Source organism: Euprymna scolopes, chromosome 33, assembly GCF_053919585.1.
Source record: "Euprymna scolopes isolate OS-2025 chromosome 33, ASM5391958v1, whole genome shotgun sequence".
In the NCBI taxonomy this organism is placed as follows: Eukaryota; Metazoa; Mollusca; class Cephalopoda; order Sepiida; family Sepiolidae; genus Euprymna; species Euprymna scolopes.
Window position 1 is genome coordinate 6,442,358 of NC_136514.1, and position 15,430 is coordinate 6,457,787.

General features: G+C 31.8%; 1 protein-coding gene across 1 annotated transcript in view; it reads right to left on the reverse strand.

Moving 5' to 3' along the window:
• Positions 1-4,672: 4,672 nt before the first annotated feature.
• The window catches only part of LOC145258132 (charged multivesicular body protein 5-like), a 37,782-nt gene continuing 27,024 nt past the window's right edge, over positions 4,673-15,430 (reverse strand). Inside the window, exons 5-7 of the mRNA XM_080115876.1 lie at positions 12,627-12,698; positions 8,999-9,220; positions 4,673-5,141 (exon numbers count right to left, since the gene is read on the reverse strand). Of these exons, the coding sequence (XP_079972002.1) occupies positions 5,088-5,141; positions 8,999-9,220; positions 12,627-12,698 (348 nt within the window). The 3' untranslated portion in view covers positions 4,673-5,087. The remainder of the gene's footprint in view (positions 5,142-8,998; positions 9,221-12,626; positions 12,699-15,430) is intronic.

Below are 15,430 nucleotides of genomic sequence, written 5' to 3' on the forward strand. Positions count from 1 at the left end.
ACACAACGTCAGGTCCGGAGTATAAATTTAGACGACCAACTGATAATTCTGTCACTACCAATACCAGCAACATTAAAACGGCTAAGAAATATCACCAGCAGTGGTCACTGGAAGGACGAAAATAGTGAGCTGCAAACCGCCAGAGTCGGGTCGTTTTCAGGCTGCCGTAATTGGAGTGGAAGAGTTCTGAGGTCGACGATCGTCTCAACCGACCGGCTGAAGGGGGTGACACTGTTTCATGACTGCGCATGCGCGAATTGTTCATGTAACAGATTACTAATGTTAATAATAAGTAAGTTTGTCTTTCGGTTTTTGGTTTTGATCTCAGCTCATTTTTTTGTTTTCACTTACAAGAAGTGAACTGTTTCGAAAAAACGTAATATTCGCATACACATATCTCCGTTTCCTTCCGTTTTTTTTTTTTTACTTCATTTTTTTTAGAGGAATTTAACTTTGCGTTTAATACTGGGCAACGCCGGGTACATCTATAAAAGCTAAGACAATCAAACAACTAACTAGATTGCAACCAGATTTTACCAATGTGTCAGGACTCCACATCAAAACATGCATTTCTTGCCAACAGATTCGCTACTTTATCGGCTTAGAATTTCTGCTATATGTGATATTTACAAGCATCAGCGTCGTACACATCAATCATCTACATGATCGTGTGCAAACAAATGGTTCCTCACTTAACAACAATCGTCAACCCTCACATTCTTTTCTTTCATCTTCTCTTCTGGCCGTGTCGTTGTCACAAATATATAAAAATAAAAAACAAAAAACACAAATTCCAACACATTCTGCAAATATCAGTTGAACTCTTGTGTGTGACACCATCGATCCTCTGCATGCTAAAATTCACGGCTACATCTACTCTTGAAGCTGAGTGTGTCAGTGGATTAATCCTCAACGTTATCTATATATAAAAGTGAGAATGTGTGTGTGAGGACACTTCTCAACCTATATACTAAAAACATTTTTGATCTACAGACTTGAAATTTGGTATATAGGGTATTCAGACATGTGGAAAACTTTAAAATCCGTTTTAATCCAGGAAAAAAGGGCTAAGAGGAAGAAATTGAAAAATTGGTAAATGGGAGTCATCGGGTTATTATCTGTTTGTTGTTTCACGATCGCACGTGCAGGAATCGTTCACATGATAGCTTCCTTATGTTAAGAATAAATAGGTTTGTAAACAACTTTAAAAGATCCTGTCATGCTGGTCTAATGGTTATCGTACTTGACTTACTGTCTTTAGGTTTTGGTTTCAATCTCAGCTCGAATTATTTTATTTTTTTTTTTTTTTTGACTTACAAGAAGTGAACTGTTTAGAAAAACACATAATAATCACATGCACATGTTTCAGTTCCTGTATTAATTAAAATATAATATTTAGGCATATTTTATGACTGGACAAGGCTGAGTGGTCTGCTAGTATATCTATAAAAGTGAAAATATGTGTGTGTGTGATTGTGTGTGTGATCTACAGACTTGAAATTTAGTATATAGGGTATTCAGACACATGGAAAACTTTAATCGTTCTTCATCTGGAAGAAAGGGCTACTAAGGGGTAAAAATTGAAAAATTGGTATGTGGAGTGGGTGGATGGATGGGGGGGGGTCATCAGATTTTTATCTGTTTACTGTTTCACAAATGGGCATGCATGAATCGTTCACATGACAGATTCCTTATGTTAAGAATAAGTAGTTTTGAAAACACTTTTTAAAGATTGTGTCAAGCTGGCCTAATGGTTATTGTACTCCAACATATTTTACCAATATCAGTTGCACCGTGTGTGTGTGTGTGTAACCATCGACCCTCTGAACGTTAAGGGCCACATCTACTGTCGAAGCTGAGTGTCAGTTAATGAATTCATTTCTCTATCTCGACCTCCTAAAGTTCTCCCGATCTGGTCTAAACCACAACCTGCGTTAAATTGTCCAACTCACAACTAATTTAACCACATTTGGAATCTATTAATTACAAATTTATATGGGGAAAATAAGAGCAAAAAAAACAAAATAAAATAAAAAGAATTAAACACAAAATTTTTAAAAAAATTTTTAATTAAAATTAACCCTTTCACAAAATACGCCCAATTCAAGGGAGATAATCCAAGAAGAACCTCTTTTTTTTTTTTAGAGTTGCCTCCCTTGCACTGTGCTTTCTAGAAAAAAACGAAAACACATGTAAGATGTCTATCCACGGTTCGTAAAAATTTTTTTTCACTAATAGTGACAATTAACAGAAGGATTCAGTTAAAAATTGAATCATAAAAAAGTCTTAAAAATACTCTAGTGACCCCTGAAAATTGACTTTTTTTAATTTACAAACACACCCTCAAACCCACGGTCAGATTTCTTGCAATACAGAGCTAACCCCCTTTTCCTTCATTGAAAAAAACATGGAGTTTACATCTGACGACAGTCGACTGGTTCATCGAACAAAACATTGTGCCAATAACACCCAGGATGAGAATAATTGTCTGAATGACAAACATTCTGTTCAATTGTCAACCATTGCAGAGATTTTACCAACCGTTCCCTTCTGTCATTAACTGTCGCAAAACCCACGACCACACCTAAAACTTCCCATAAACCAACTGTAAATATCTTATGTCTGGTCTTTTGTTCGTCACACTTTAATCAACAATCCCATTTCAGCTTCCTTTTGTGTTCCTTTGTGAACAACTTCCTATTCATTGTTCTCCTGATAAACCAGTTTTCCCTTTCTATTGTCATACTTTTTTTCTCTTTCTCCTCCACTTCCCAACACTTTGTGGTGGGGGGGGGAGGGGAGGGGAAAAGTAACACCGATATTATCACAACAGCCTCATCCACTTGATCAAAAACCCGTCAACAACTTTTGCAAACAATGGAGCAATTTAGTAGCACAGTTAAACTGCTACTTCTGCTTAACTTGCTCATACTGAAATTTTTCACTTACATTAAGCGTGCACCAGAGAAATTTTACTCATGTCGAAACTCACAAATATTTCTAAATGTCCTTTTTCTCAATAAATATTTTCACATGACTCGAACACATAATATGTGAAATTTAGAACACAATATCCATTTTTTTTTTTACTACCTTAATGACTGCAGAATTTGATGGGAGGGGAGGATCATGTGAAACTATCTCTTTCTAACTGATTTCAACATCTGCGCATGTGTGAACCTTTTCACCTCTCGGATACGTTAATTACATAAATTTGAACTGTCATGATATGACTATCATCATGCCCGAATGGGTTAGAGGGTTGCCTCATAAGTATTAGTTTTTGCGTTAGCGTTCACGTCCACCTTATGGCTGAGATTTTGTTTTTTTATTTTTTACATATTTTTTTAAAACGTTTATTTTGGTAAGCTCTTGCATTTAAAAGTTAAAAGATTTTTTGTTTTGTATTTTGTATTATTTACTTGGCTCCAAACAAATAATTAAAGTGAATTTTATTGTTTGCGGTTAATTAAATTAAAACAAAGATCCATTTTCTTATTTTGAATGTTTTTTATCAGTATTTGATTTAGCTGAAGGTTGATTTAAAGATCAGATTACTATTAAATGCATAAATATTACTTATGTACGAGATGTCTTCAATAAGTTCCCAAACTTTTTTTGTATAGGCATTCAAAATTGTCATAGACGCTTTAAAATACAGTATGTTACTGTTCTACATCTTATAAGATGACTGACCAATTTTTATGATTTCAGGTTAAAAGGAACAGCTACAGCGGGAATTGGAATACACTCTACTAAAACCTGATTGTCACAGCTAGTGAATTTCAAAAATGCAATCTGAATGTGAGGACTCTTTAGAAGAACGATATGCAATAAGATTCTGTTTTAAACTTGGAAAAAATACCAGAGAAACGTATGGAATACGTCAGACTGCTTTTGAACTACGCACCAGTTTTTGAGTGGCATAGGAGATTCAAGGAAGGCAGGGAGTCTGAGGGATGACAAGAGGTGTGAGAGGAGTAAGGAAGTCAGAACACCAGAGTTGATTGGCCAAATAAAGAATTTCATAAATAAAGACCATTGTGTGTCTATAGAGACAATAAGTACACAGTTTGCTGTCAGTGTGGGAACAGTACACAATTATTCGTGAGGAACTGAAGGTGCGGACGCTTTGCGCAAAGTTTGTCCCAATTGAGGAGATAAAAGAGGCTGTGACGAGGATCATTGACATGCACACAGAAGAGGACTTCCACAGGGCCTTCGAGAAGTTGTTGGAATGGTACAATTGCATTGCAGCCAGAGGAGATTACTTTGAAGGGGACTAGAGTTTTATATGTGTACTATCAATAAAAGTTCCCATATGAAAAAAGTCTGGAAACTTACTGAACATACCTTATAAATCACAAATATATTTTTTTAAAATCATAACCGCTTAAATCTTTTTTTTTTTCTTTCGCTCACATGCCCCTATTCAGAATTCATAGCAGTGGGCCGACATCAGTGGATTTTTTTTTTCAAACTGATTAATTATTGCACAGTAAAAATAAAATAAAAAGTATTTAGCAAGTGTAGTTAAACACAACTTCATTTTCTCTTTTTTATATGACCCAGGCAACGCCGGGTACCCCTGCTAGCTATATATATATATATATATTATATATATACACACACACACACACATAACACAGATAAATGACAACTTATTGGAAGATTGGCAATCAATAATTTATATTTATTCATATCAATGCAGTTTTCTGAACTGAATGGATGAATATTGGAGAGAATGAGCAATGTCCGTCGGATTATATCATATAAGAGTCTCTCCAGAATTGGAAAATAAATTCAAGGAGAATGAATTGTATCCTTGCAGTTTGTTTGATTGCTTTTGAATTTTTTTTTTGTTTTCTATCTTTTTTCTCTTTCTCTATCTGCCTCGTCACATGACGAAAGCTACATCTGGGTTAGTGGGATTATATGAGAAAGATAGAGAGAGAGAGAGAGAGAGAGACAAATAGAAAAAGAAAAAGCAGATATTAGCATTTTTTGTTTGTTTGTTTTTGTTATTTTTGTTTTCATCCATTTTGTGAAATGGAGAAAGAACATTTTCTTTTTTAAATGAAGGCATTTTATTTCACTGATTGAATTTGTGGCAATCCAAATTCGTCCACAGGTACACTGTCCTGAAAATAAAAAAATAAATAAAAACAATTAAAAAAAAAAAAAAACTTTTTTTCTTTTATTAAACATTTATGACCATTTTTTGTTTTGTATCCATTTACCAAATGGTACTAATGCTCAATAAGGACCATGCTATTATTAGAATTTTCCAGGCAGTCTACATAAAACATCAGAAGGTGCCAACTGAAAGTTCTGTATTTTTTAATTTATTTTTGCACAAATCCCAGCCGACTTTTTCAATGAAAAATATATTTCTATTATTATGAAGCTGATTAATTGAAAAATGAAGACAATATTCTTCTTGATATGATGTTTGTATATTTTTGAGATAAGGCTTGATAAGCATTTTTTGCATTATTTGGATTGTTTTGACTACTGTTCTCATCTTGGTTGGGGTTTTTTCACAACGTTTCGACTGATGTAACTTCTGACCGTCTTCAGGTGCATTCACACTGGATGTTATTGGTTAATGGTGAAAAATAGCGCCAAGTCTATTTCTTTTTTTTTGTTTAATAAATCTGGGTTCATTCTTTTTTTTTATTTTTTTATTTTTTTCTTTATTACATTTTCACCCCAAACAAGGCACATTGCCACTTGTTGTAGGGGGTTACTATCAGGGGCAGCAACTACTGGGGCACTATGTTGGGATTTGGGCAGCAAGATGTCGGTTCACGTTACACTTGAACTTCTGCATGTCAGTACAGTTAGGGAAGTAGGGACCTGGAATGGAATTCCAGAGTCTAGCGGTTCTGGGGAAGAAACTACTGGAGTAGAAAGATCTTTTACATCTAGGGATCTCTACTGTGTGGGGGTGGGATTTAGCTGCCTGTCGGGTTTGTCGAGGGTGTCTACGTTGTGGGGGCACAAGTGTCTGCAGTTCGTCAGAGCATTCACCATTAAAATACTTAAAAATCTCAAAAATATACAAACATTATGTCAAAAAAACAAAATGGACCCAGATTTATTAAAAAAAAAAAAAAGGAAAAAGAAAAAAAAGAAAAGGAAAAAGAAAGAAAGAAAAGAAATGGAGTTGGTGCTATTTTTCACCATTCACCAATAACATCCAGTGTGAATGTACCTGAAGACGGTCGGAGGTTACATCAGTCGAAACGTAAAAAAACAACCAAGATGAGAACAATTGTCCAAACGATCCAAATGATAAAAACAATAATATTCTTGTTGTTATAAAAAAAGTACAATAAATAAGTATCGGGCGATTTTTACAAAACTGTTTTATGTTCTTGACATCTTGAAATGATGCGATTGATTGACGGGTTTCCTTTAAATAATTTCTTCATGATATCTATATCTCTGTCTGTCTGCTCCACTGTTTCTCGGAAACTACTGGGCTAATCTATCTGAAATTTTCTATGGTCTTCTTGTTACATGATAAGGGCTGTCCCCTTTTCATGTAAGTATAAAAATAGAGAGATTTAGTTAAAATGAAAATGAAATAGCATAGACGAAATTCGAACCTCGTAATTTAGGTTTAGAAATAGATTACGAGAGAGAATTAGTAATGGAATGTGAAAACAAACCACTGTTTAGCTTAGAGATAAAATAGTTTCAAGAAAAGAATGTGCGTTGTCAATTCTGTTATGAAAAATTCAATTGAGGAATGCAACTACAAGATAATTTAATAAACATGTTTTTAACATATTGGAAATATAGGTTACTGGGAATATAGGTTAAAATTCCTTTTGTAAACAAAAGAAAAAGTTTTGGACACGCATTTCCAGAACACGTGAAAGAAGACACATGTTTTAACATGTGTATGACGTCATGGAAAATGGGAAGTTCTCGATATAGTTAGAAAACTTTAGAGTTAAGTGAGGAGAAACTGAGGGAGAGTCAGAGGGAGTTTGAGGACGACAGACGATAGTCGGCAGTTGGGATTCGAACGTCTAGAAGCGAGACGGTCACTTTTGAAACTAGAATGTGAAGCTTTGAATTCTTGACTCAGAAAACCACGACCGGTCGGGAGAAGAAATAAACCCATCATGTGTTTTTATAAACGTCGTCTTTGTGTTGTAATTCTACCAAAAGGTAAAGTGAAAATTGTTATATATGTCTTATGTATATCATGTGGTTTAAAATGTCTTTATATACACATCTTACATACACAATATGAACACTAAGACTGTCTCAACACTATCTCCTCACTCAGAGCTTCTACACTTCTAAGTATGAACTTTTATATATATATGAATCTCATCATAACACGGAACGCAACAACATCCCTCAACAACATCACTCATAATAAAACTCTCTCTAAGACTCTCTCTTAAAATGAACTATAAATATAACATTCTGCTATAAAAAGGTGCAATGAACTAAGCATTATCATATCAGGATTAAAAAGAATTAGTTTTGAATGCAAAATAAGCACAAATTGTTTTTGCCATAAAGCACTCATTCTAAGTCAACAAGCTATATCTTTTAAAAACAGGCAAAAGTCTAGTTTGAAGATAATTCTGATCCGGACAAAGTATTTTCTGAAAGATATTAAATCAAATTACATTTTATGCTTCTTAACAAAGTGCTGCAACAATCTGCAAGAAAAACTAATGAACCACAAACAATTATTTTGCAGAAAGAAAAATATTGATGATTTGGTTATTTTTATTTGGTTTTTATTTGTTGTTAATTGTTTGGAGAGGGTTAGCTAGCGGCCACGCACGCGAGCACACACATGCGCACGTACACACATATATACTTAAAGAAACGTTCACATGTACACATACATCTCTGCCCTGGCGTGCAAATATATGCACATATGCGCGCATGCATGCATAGACACTCGCGCCGCTCCCGCTGATGTCAAATTTTCCTTAAGGTGCTAAATTGGGTACGTATAAATTACTGACATACCAAGCACCCCCTCCCACCTTTCCCCCTTGTTCCCTTCCTCTTTTTTCCACACTTCTCGCACCCCTCCCCTGCCATCATTCACTCTCTCATTCCATCATAACGAACATTTCTGTAAAAGTCTGAGGATGCTACAGACGGCCAAAAAAACGGCCGGGTAGCTGAAACAATAATGTAACTTAACAGAAAGATATGGTAATAAAAAATAAAACGCATATTTGCTCTACAACAGTATTGAACACTTTCTTCAGTTTTTATTAATTACCATTTCTACTAAATATATATACACACACACACACACACACACACAGAATTTCGACAAATTTTATGACTCAATGCTTAAGTGACCCTGGAAAATGGAAACAAACGAGGAAAGGGGACTTCATATTCTCCTAGTTCTCAAATTGATACGTCGACTGGATGCAATTTCACGTTGTATCCAAAATATCAGAATGATAATAAAGAAACATTAAAAAGAAAAAAAGAAAGTTTCATCTAATGCCAGTAGGTGCAGATGAAACGTGAACAAATTCCGCGGAATCTTTCACATTTTTTTCTAATGGCTGGAAATACTTGATGCTTCGCCAAGGCTATCAAGCATATTTTTTATCGTGACGCCATCACTAGATGGTTTGCCTCCCACAATTTAAGAGAGACCCATTTACCCTCAAGAGAAAGATAGACAGCGGCAGTTTCCCAACTTGGTATTTTTATCTCGCGGTATATACAGTGCCTTGCCTTCCCAAATAGTCACCCATTTGGTACTGGCTAGGCTCAACATTGCTTAACTTCGGTGATCTGGTGAGAGCTGTAATGTGTCAACGTGATTGTGCCGTACGTACAAGAAACATTAATATTCAATAAAAATAAAATTTAACAAAAAGAGAAAAAAATTTTATTTAATAAAGTTATCTAATATCTAATAATATCTAATATTTAATATCTAATATTTAATAATATCTAATCATATAAAAGGAAAAAGAACACCTACTTTCATACTGTCAGCTCCTGGTTCGCTGGTCGGAACACTCGGAGTCGTCACAGCATCGTCCAGGTAAGAGGTATCTTCATCTAAGCCAATCTCTTCGCCAAGAGCATCGAGTTCTGCTTCTAATTCGGAATCATCAATTTCAGGCATTCCATAACTACGGCCCATAATCTCTTGGATTTCACCAGCTTGCTCGGTTAAGTCTTCCAGTTCATCTTGCAGATCCTGGAGAAAAAAGAAAAGGAAAAAAGAAAAAGAAAAAAATCTATCATATAAAGCACAAACGTCTGTGTGTATGTATGTGTGTTTGTGTGTATGTATGTGTGTTTGTATCTCTCACTAAAACTTTCAAAACCCAATTTGAATAAGAAAGATTTTGCAACTGTCTTAAAGGACAGGGACTCAGATGCATAATATGTGAAATTTATAAGAAAATGTTCATTTCTTTCTACCTTAATGACTGCAGAATCTGATGGGCGGGGGGGGGGGTCATGTAAAATCGTCTCTTTTTAAGCAATTTAAATACCTACACATGCATGAACCATTACAGATAGATTAATTACATAAATTTGCAACATCATAGTGTGGACCATCACCATAGCAAAATGGGTTAGAGGGTTGTCGCATAACTATTAGTTTTTGCATTCACACCCATCTTATGGCAGACATTTTTTTTTTATTTTTATTTTTTTTTTTTTAGATATTTTTGAAAACGTTTATTTTGGTAAGCTTTTACATTCAAACAGGGTTAAAAGATTTTTTTTTAATATTTTTTGTTTTGTATTTTGTATTATTTGGCATTTTGTTTTTCATATTAAAATTAAAAAAAAAAAATTTTTTCTTATTTTGAATTTTTTTTTTATTGGCAGCTGATTTAGCTTAGGGTTGATTTAAAAACCAGATTATTATTAAAAGTATGATTGTTACTTACATAAATCACATTTTTTTTTTTTTTTTTTTTTTTTAATCGTAATTGCTTAATACTTTTTCCTCTATTCCGAATTCATAGCAGTGGGCCGACATCAGTAGATATTTTTTGTTTTTCAAATTGATATAAATTATTGCACAGTAAAAATAATTAAATTACAACAAATCATTTAACAAGTGTAGTGAAACACTTCATTTTCATTTTTTTTATATGTTTCGGGCAATGCCAATTACCCCTGTTAGTCATAAGACGAATTTTGGTGAATAACATGTACCTAATTTTACCAGCTCATTTGGCAGGGGACTGGGGTTCAATCCAATCAAGTCATACCAAAGACTTTAAAAATGTTACCTGATGCCTAGGCTGAGGATTGCTTGTGAACTTGATTTTCCCATGAAACTTCCTCCTTCGGGGGAAGCCAGTTCAACCCGCCTAGGGTGAATGCCGTTGGTTAGAGCATACTCAATGCTACCTTGTTAAACATTCACCATATAAGGGAAGCATCAAGGGCAAGTGGAATAATTCTGGAGAAGTAGTGCCCTCTGCTACATTTCGATGTAGTAGCTAATAAAAAGGGAGGCTTTGAGTTGCCTCCAACTATAGTCGACCACTTAGCTTAATTTAATTATTGCTATGTTAAATTGAATAATACATGTCGTTTGAGCATTCCTTTTTTTTGAAAACCTTTTCAATATCAAATCGTGCAATTGTTGGATTGCTTGTATCAGTGCTAACATGGCAACTGATATTATACAGTGAGGATTAGCAAATTGGATGTTACTAGCCCCCCCCCCTTCCGTCAGCATAGCATTAGAAACATTTCTAGCAAGAAAAATGAAACAGTAGTGAAACAATAAGAAAAAATGGTGCAAATGGACCACAGTAAATGCATCTTATTTATTTTACAAAATCTTAGTCATTTATACTCAAACTTGTATTCTTTAGGTAGAGAAACCAAGTAATAACTCCAAGATTGGCGAAAATGATCGAGAGACAAGCTAAAGATGTGGTTACAAAGCTGAAGTCAAACTTAGCTCTGGTGCATAGGTTTACGATGGTCCTGGGATCAACCTCCCACCACTGTCTTGGCTGCTGAAGACCATTGTGGATCATCAGGGATGCTGTATTCTATGGAAGGAGCTGGCTCAACAAATCCTGGGTGAATGTCACCAAAAGTCAAGTACACTTTAAAGAGTGTCACACCAAAATTTTTTTTATTTTATGGTCAGAGTTAATCATTTGTATCAACATATGACAACCAGTACAAACAGCAGATGTCAATGGTATTGATTTTTTTTTTTTTTGCAAGTTATTTTATCACTAATCTTGTAATGTATATCAATCAACCATAATAAAACATTATGTCTTTTTGTAGAGCCAAGAAATTAACCTTTGTCTTTCGGTGCTAGTTTGAATCCCGGGTTTTATCTAGGGGAGATAACTAAAAACTCAATTTTCGCAAATTGTCTTCAAAAACAAAAAATCAAAATATTGATTTTCAATCAAAATCAATGGTATCTACTTAATTGTCATGTCGCAGGTCAAGAAATTAGTACATGGTAATACATGCCATGAATTTATGCAATGTTTTGTTCCCAAAATCTCCTTTCAATCTTACAAAAACAAACACAATTCAGATATAAAAGAAAACAACAACAAAAAAAACATTATTAGAGCAAAAATCGAAATACTGAATTTCAAGTTGTTGCAAACCTACAGTACTTTGGTTCTGAGAGGAATTTCTGCAATCAAAATATTATATATGGAGATAAATGCACAATTTGATGTCAGTGTGAGAACTGTAGATAAAATAATTACCGAGGCACTGAAAATGCGGGAGATTTGCGCAAAGTTTGTCCCAAAGGTGTTCAGAGAAGATCAGAAAGAAAGACGTTGTCATGACAACAGGGAGACGGTCAAGCTGATCAATTCAGTTCTTGATGTTCTGATGACCTGTGATGAAATCTGGATTCTATTGCTATGACCTAGACACCAAGAGATAGAGTTCTCAGTGGAAGTATGCTGACTCTCCTAGACCCAAGAAAGCCAGACAGAGCAAATCCACCCAGAAACTTATGATGATCCCTTTTTTTGACAGCACAGGCATGATTTACAAGCACAGGGTTCCCACTGGACAGACAGTCAACAAGGAATACTATGTTGAAGTTTTAAGAAAGAGATTCCATTGGCCAGCACTCTTCAAATTGGGTCAGTGGCATTTTCACCAGGACAATGCACCCGTCCACAACTCCAACCTTATCACAGATGATTTGACCAAGATTGGGATCAAGACGGTTCCTCACCCTCCCTATAGTGCAGACCTTGCTCACTATGACATTTGATTATTCCCTAAGCTCAGGAAAACCTTAGAGGGTGTTGTTATGAGACAACCGAGGAGACGAAAGAGGCTGTGACGAGGGTCATTAATATGCTCACGCAAGAGGACTTTCATGAGGCCTTCCAAGAGTTGTTAGAAAAGTGCAACAAATGCATTGCAGCCGGGGGAGATTACTTCAAAGAGGACTAGAGTTTCATGTGTGTATTATCAATAAAAGTACGTAAAAAATCTGGAAACTTATTGAAGGCACCTCGTATATGTAACAATGAGATGTTATTTAAACTCTTATATCAAACGATACACGTTCCTTAAAAGTAAACGGTTTTTGTTCATGAAATGTGTTGCAGCATAGTTAATATACTTACCTCAATATCATCAATTTTGACATGTTTATAAGCCTTTTTAAACTCCTTTACACCACCTTTCATTGCATCCACCTAAAAATAAAATTTTAAAAAAATAAAATAAAGATCCACATTCAACCAGAGAGAAATGAAGTGTTTCATGCTGAATGATTCAGAATATAATAAAATAAATAAAAAATTTTCTCTAAAAAAGAATAATAAAAAATAAATAAAAAATTTTCTCTAAAAAAGAATAATAAAAATAAATAAAAAATTTTATCTAAAAAAGAATAATAAAAATAAATGAAAAATTTTCTCTAAAAAAGAATAATAAAAATAAAAAATTTTCTCTAAAAAAGAATAATAAAAATAAATAAAAAATTTTCTCTAAAAAAGAATAATAAAAATAAATAAAAAATTTTCTCTAAAAAAGAATAATAAAAATAAATAAAAGATTTTCTCTAAAAAAGAATAATAAAAATAAATAAAAAATTTTCTCTAAAAAAGAATAATAAAAATAAATAAAAAATTTTCTCTAAAAAAGAATAATAAAAATAATTTTCTCTAAAAAAGAATAATAAAAATAAATAAAAAAATTTCTCTAAAAAAGAATAATAAAAATAAAAAATTTTCTCTAAAAAAGAATAAAAATAAATAAAAAATTTTCTCTAAAAAAGAATAATAAAAATAAATGAAAAATTTTCTCTAAAAAAGAATAATAAAAATAAAAAATTTTCTCTAAAAAAGAATAATAAAAATAAATAAAATATTTTCTCTAAAAAAGAATAATAAAAATAAATAAAAAATTTTCTCTAAAAAAGAATAAAAATAAATAAAAAATTTTCTCTAAAAAAGAATAATAAAAATAAATAAAAAATTTTCTCTAAAAAAGAATAATAAAAATAAATAAAAAATTTTCTCTAAAAAAGAATAATAAAAATAAATAAAAAATTTTCTCTAAAAAAGAATAATAAAAATAAATAAAAAATTTTCTCTAAAAAAGAATAATAAAAATAAATAAAAAATTTTCTCTAAAAAAGAATATAATAAAAATAAAAAATTTTATCTAAAAAAGAATAATAAAAATAAATAAAAAATTTTCTCTAAAAAAGAATAATAAAAATAAATAAAAAATTTTCTCTAAAAAAGAATAATAAAAATAAATAAAAAATTTTCTCTAAAAAAGAATATAATAAAAATAAATAAAAAATTTTCTCTAAAAAAGAATAATAAAAATAAATAAAAAATTTTCTCTAAAAAAGAATAATAAAAATAAATAAAAAATTTTCTCTAAAAAAGAATAATAAAAATAAATAAAAAATTTTCTCTAAAAAAGAATAATAAAAATAAATAAAAAAATTTCTCTAAAAAAGAATAATAAAAATAAATAAAAAATTTTCTCTAAAAAAGAATAATAAAAATAAATAAAAAATTTTCTCTAAAAAAGAATAATAAAAATAAATAAAAAATTTTCTCTAAAAAAGAATAATAAAAATAAATAAAAAATTTTCTCTAAAAAAGAATAATAAAAATAAATAAAAAATTTTATCTAAAAAAGAATATAATAAAAATAAAAAATTTTATCTAAAAAAGAATAATAAAAATAAATAAAAATTTACTCTAAAAACAGTACTTTCTATCAACACAAGGGCAATAAATCGTATTTAAAAGGGGAGATAAATCATACAATAAAAATTCTTTGTAAAAAAAAATTCATTATGAACAATTATTACATATATAACTCTATAAAAATACAATATTAACATAAATGTGAATTTTCTCAATAACTATAAAGAGTAAAAAAAAATTTGTGAACTTTTCACAACCAACGTAGATCGAAAACTCACACCAATTATAAATAATTGTAAAATCATGATATTGTTTGATTTTTAATTTAAACAAGAACCTGATCTCAGAAAGAACTTGGTAAACCAACGGCAACAACAGAATCGAGCCAGTCAAAAATGTCGTACTGGACTGATTCATACAAACTTACTTTTTAATGAGATGTAAATCACAAGGAACGAAATTGTATAGACTTTAAAAACTAGTAAATTATTGTAAGACTATCTCACTTCTAAGTTATTGTAAGACTATCTCACTTCTAAGTTATTGTAAGACTATCTCACTTCTAAGTTATTGTAAGACTATCTCACTTCTAAGTTATTGTAAGACTATCTCACTTCTAAGTTATTGTAGGACTATCTCACTTCTAAGTTATTGTAAGACTATCTCACTTCTAAGTTATTGTAAGACTATCTCACTTCTAAGTTATTGTAAGACTATCTCACTTCTAAATTATTGTAAGACTATCTCACTTCTAAATTATTGTAAGACTATCTCACTTCTAAATTATCGTAGGACTATCTCACTTCTAAATTATCGTAGGACTATCTCACTTCTAAATTATTGTAGGACTATCTCACTTCTAAATTATTGTAAGACTATCTCACTTCTAAATTATTGTAAGACTATCTCACTTCTAAATTATTGTAAGACTATCTCACTTCTAAGTTATTGTAAGACTATCTCACTTCTAAATTATTGTAAGACTATCTCACTTCTAAATTATTGTAAGACTATCTCACTTCTAAATTATTGTAAGACTATCTCACTTCTAAATTATTGTAAGACTATCTCACTTCTAAATTATTGTAAGACTATCTCACTTCTAAATTATTGTAAGACTATCTCACTTCTAAATTATTGTAAATGAGTTTACTTGTACTTATTTAAGTTTCTAGTCGTATCTCATTATCATGAAATCATCCTCGGGTTGATGCATATTATTTTTGCTATTATCTCACTACTGCCCTCTCTCTTAA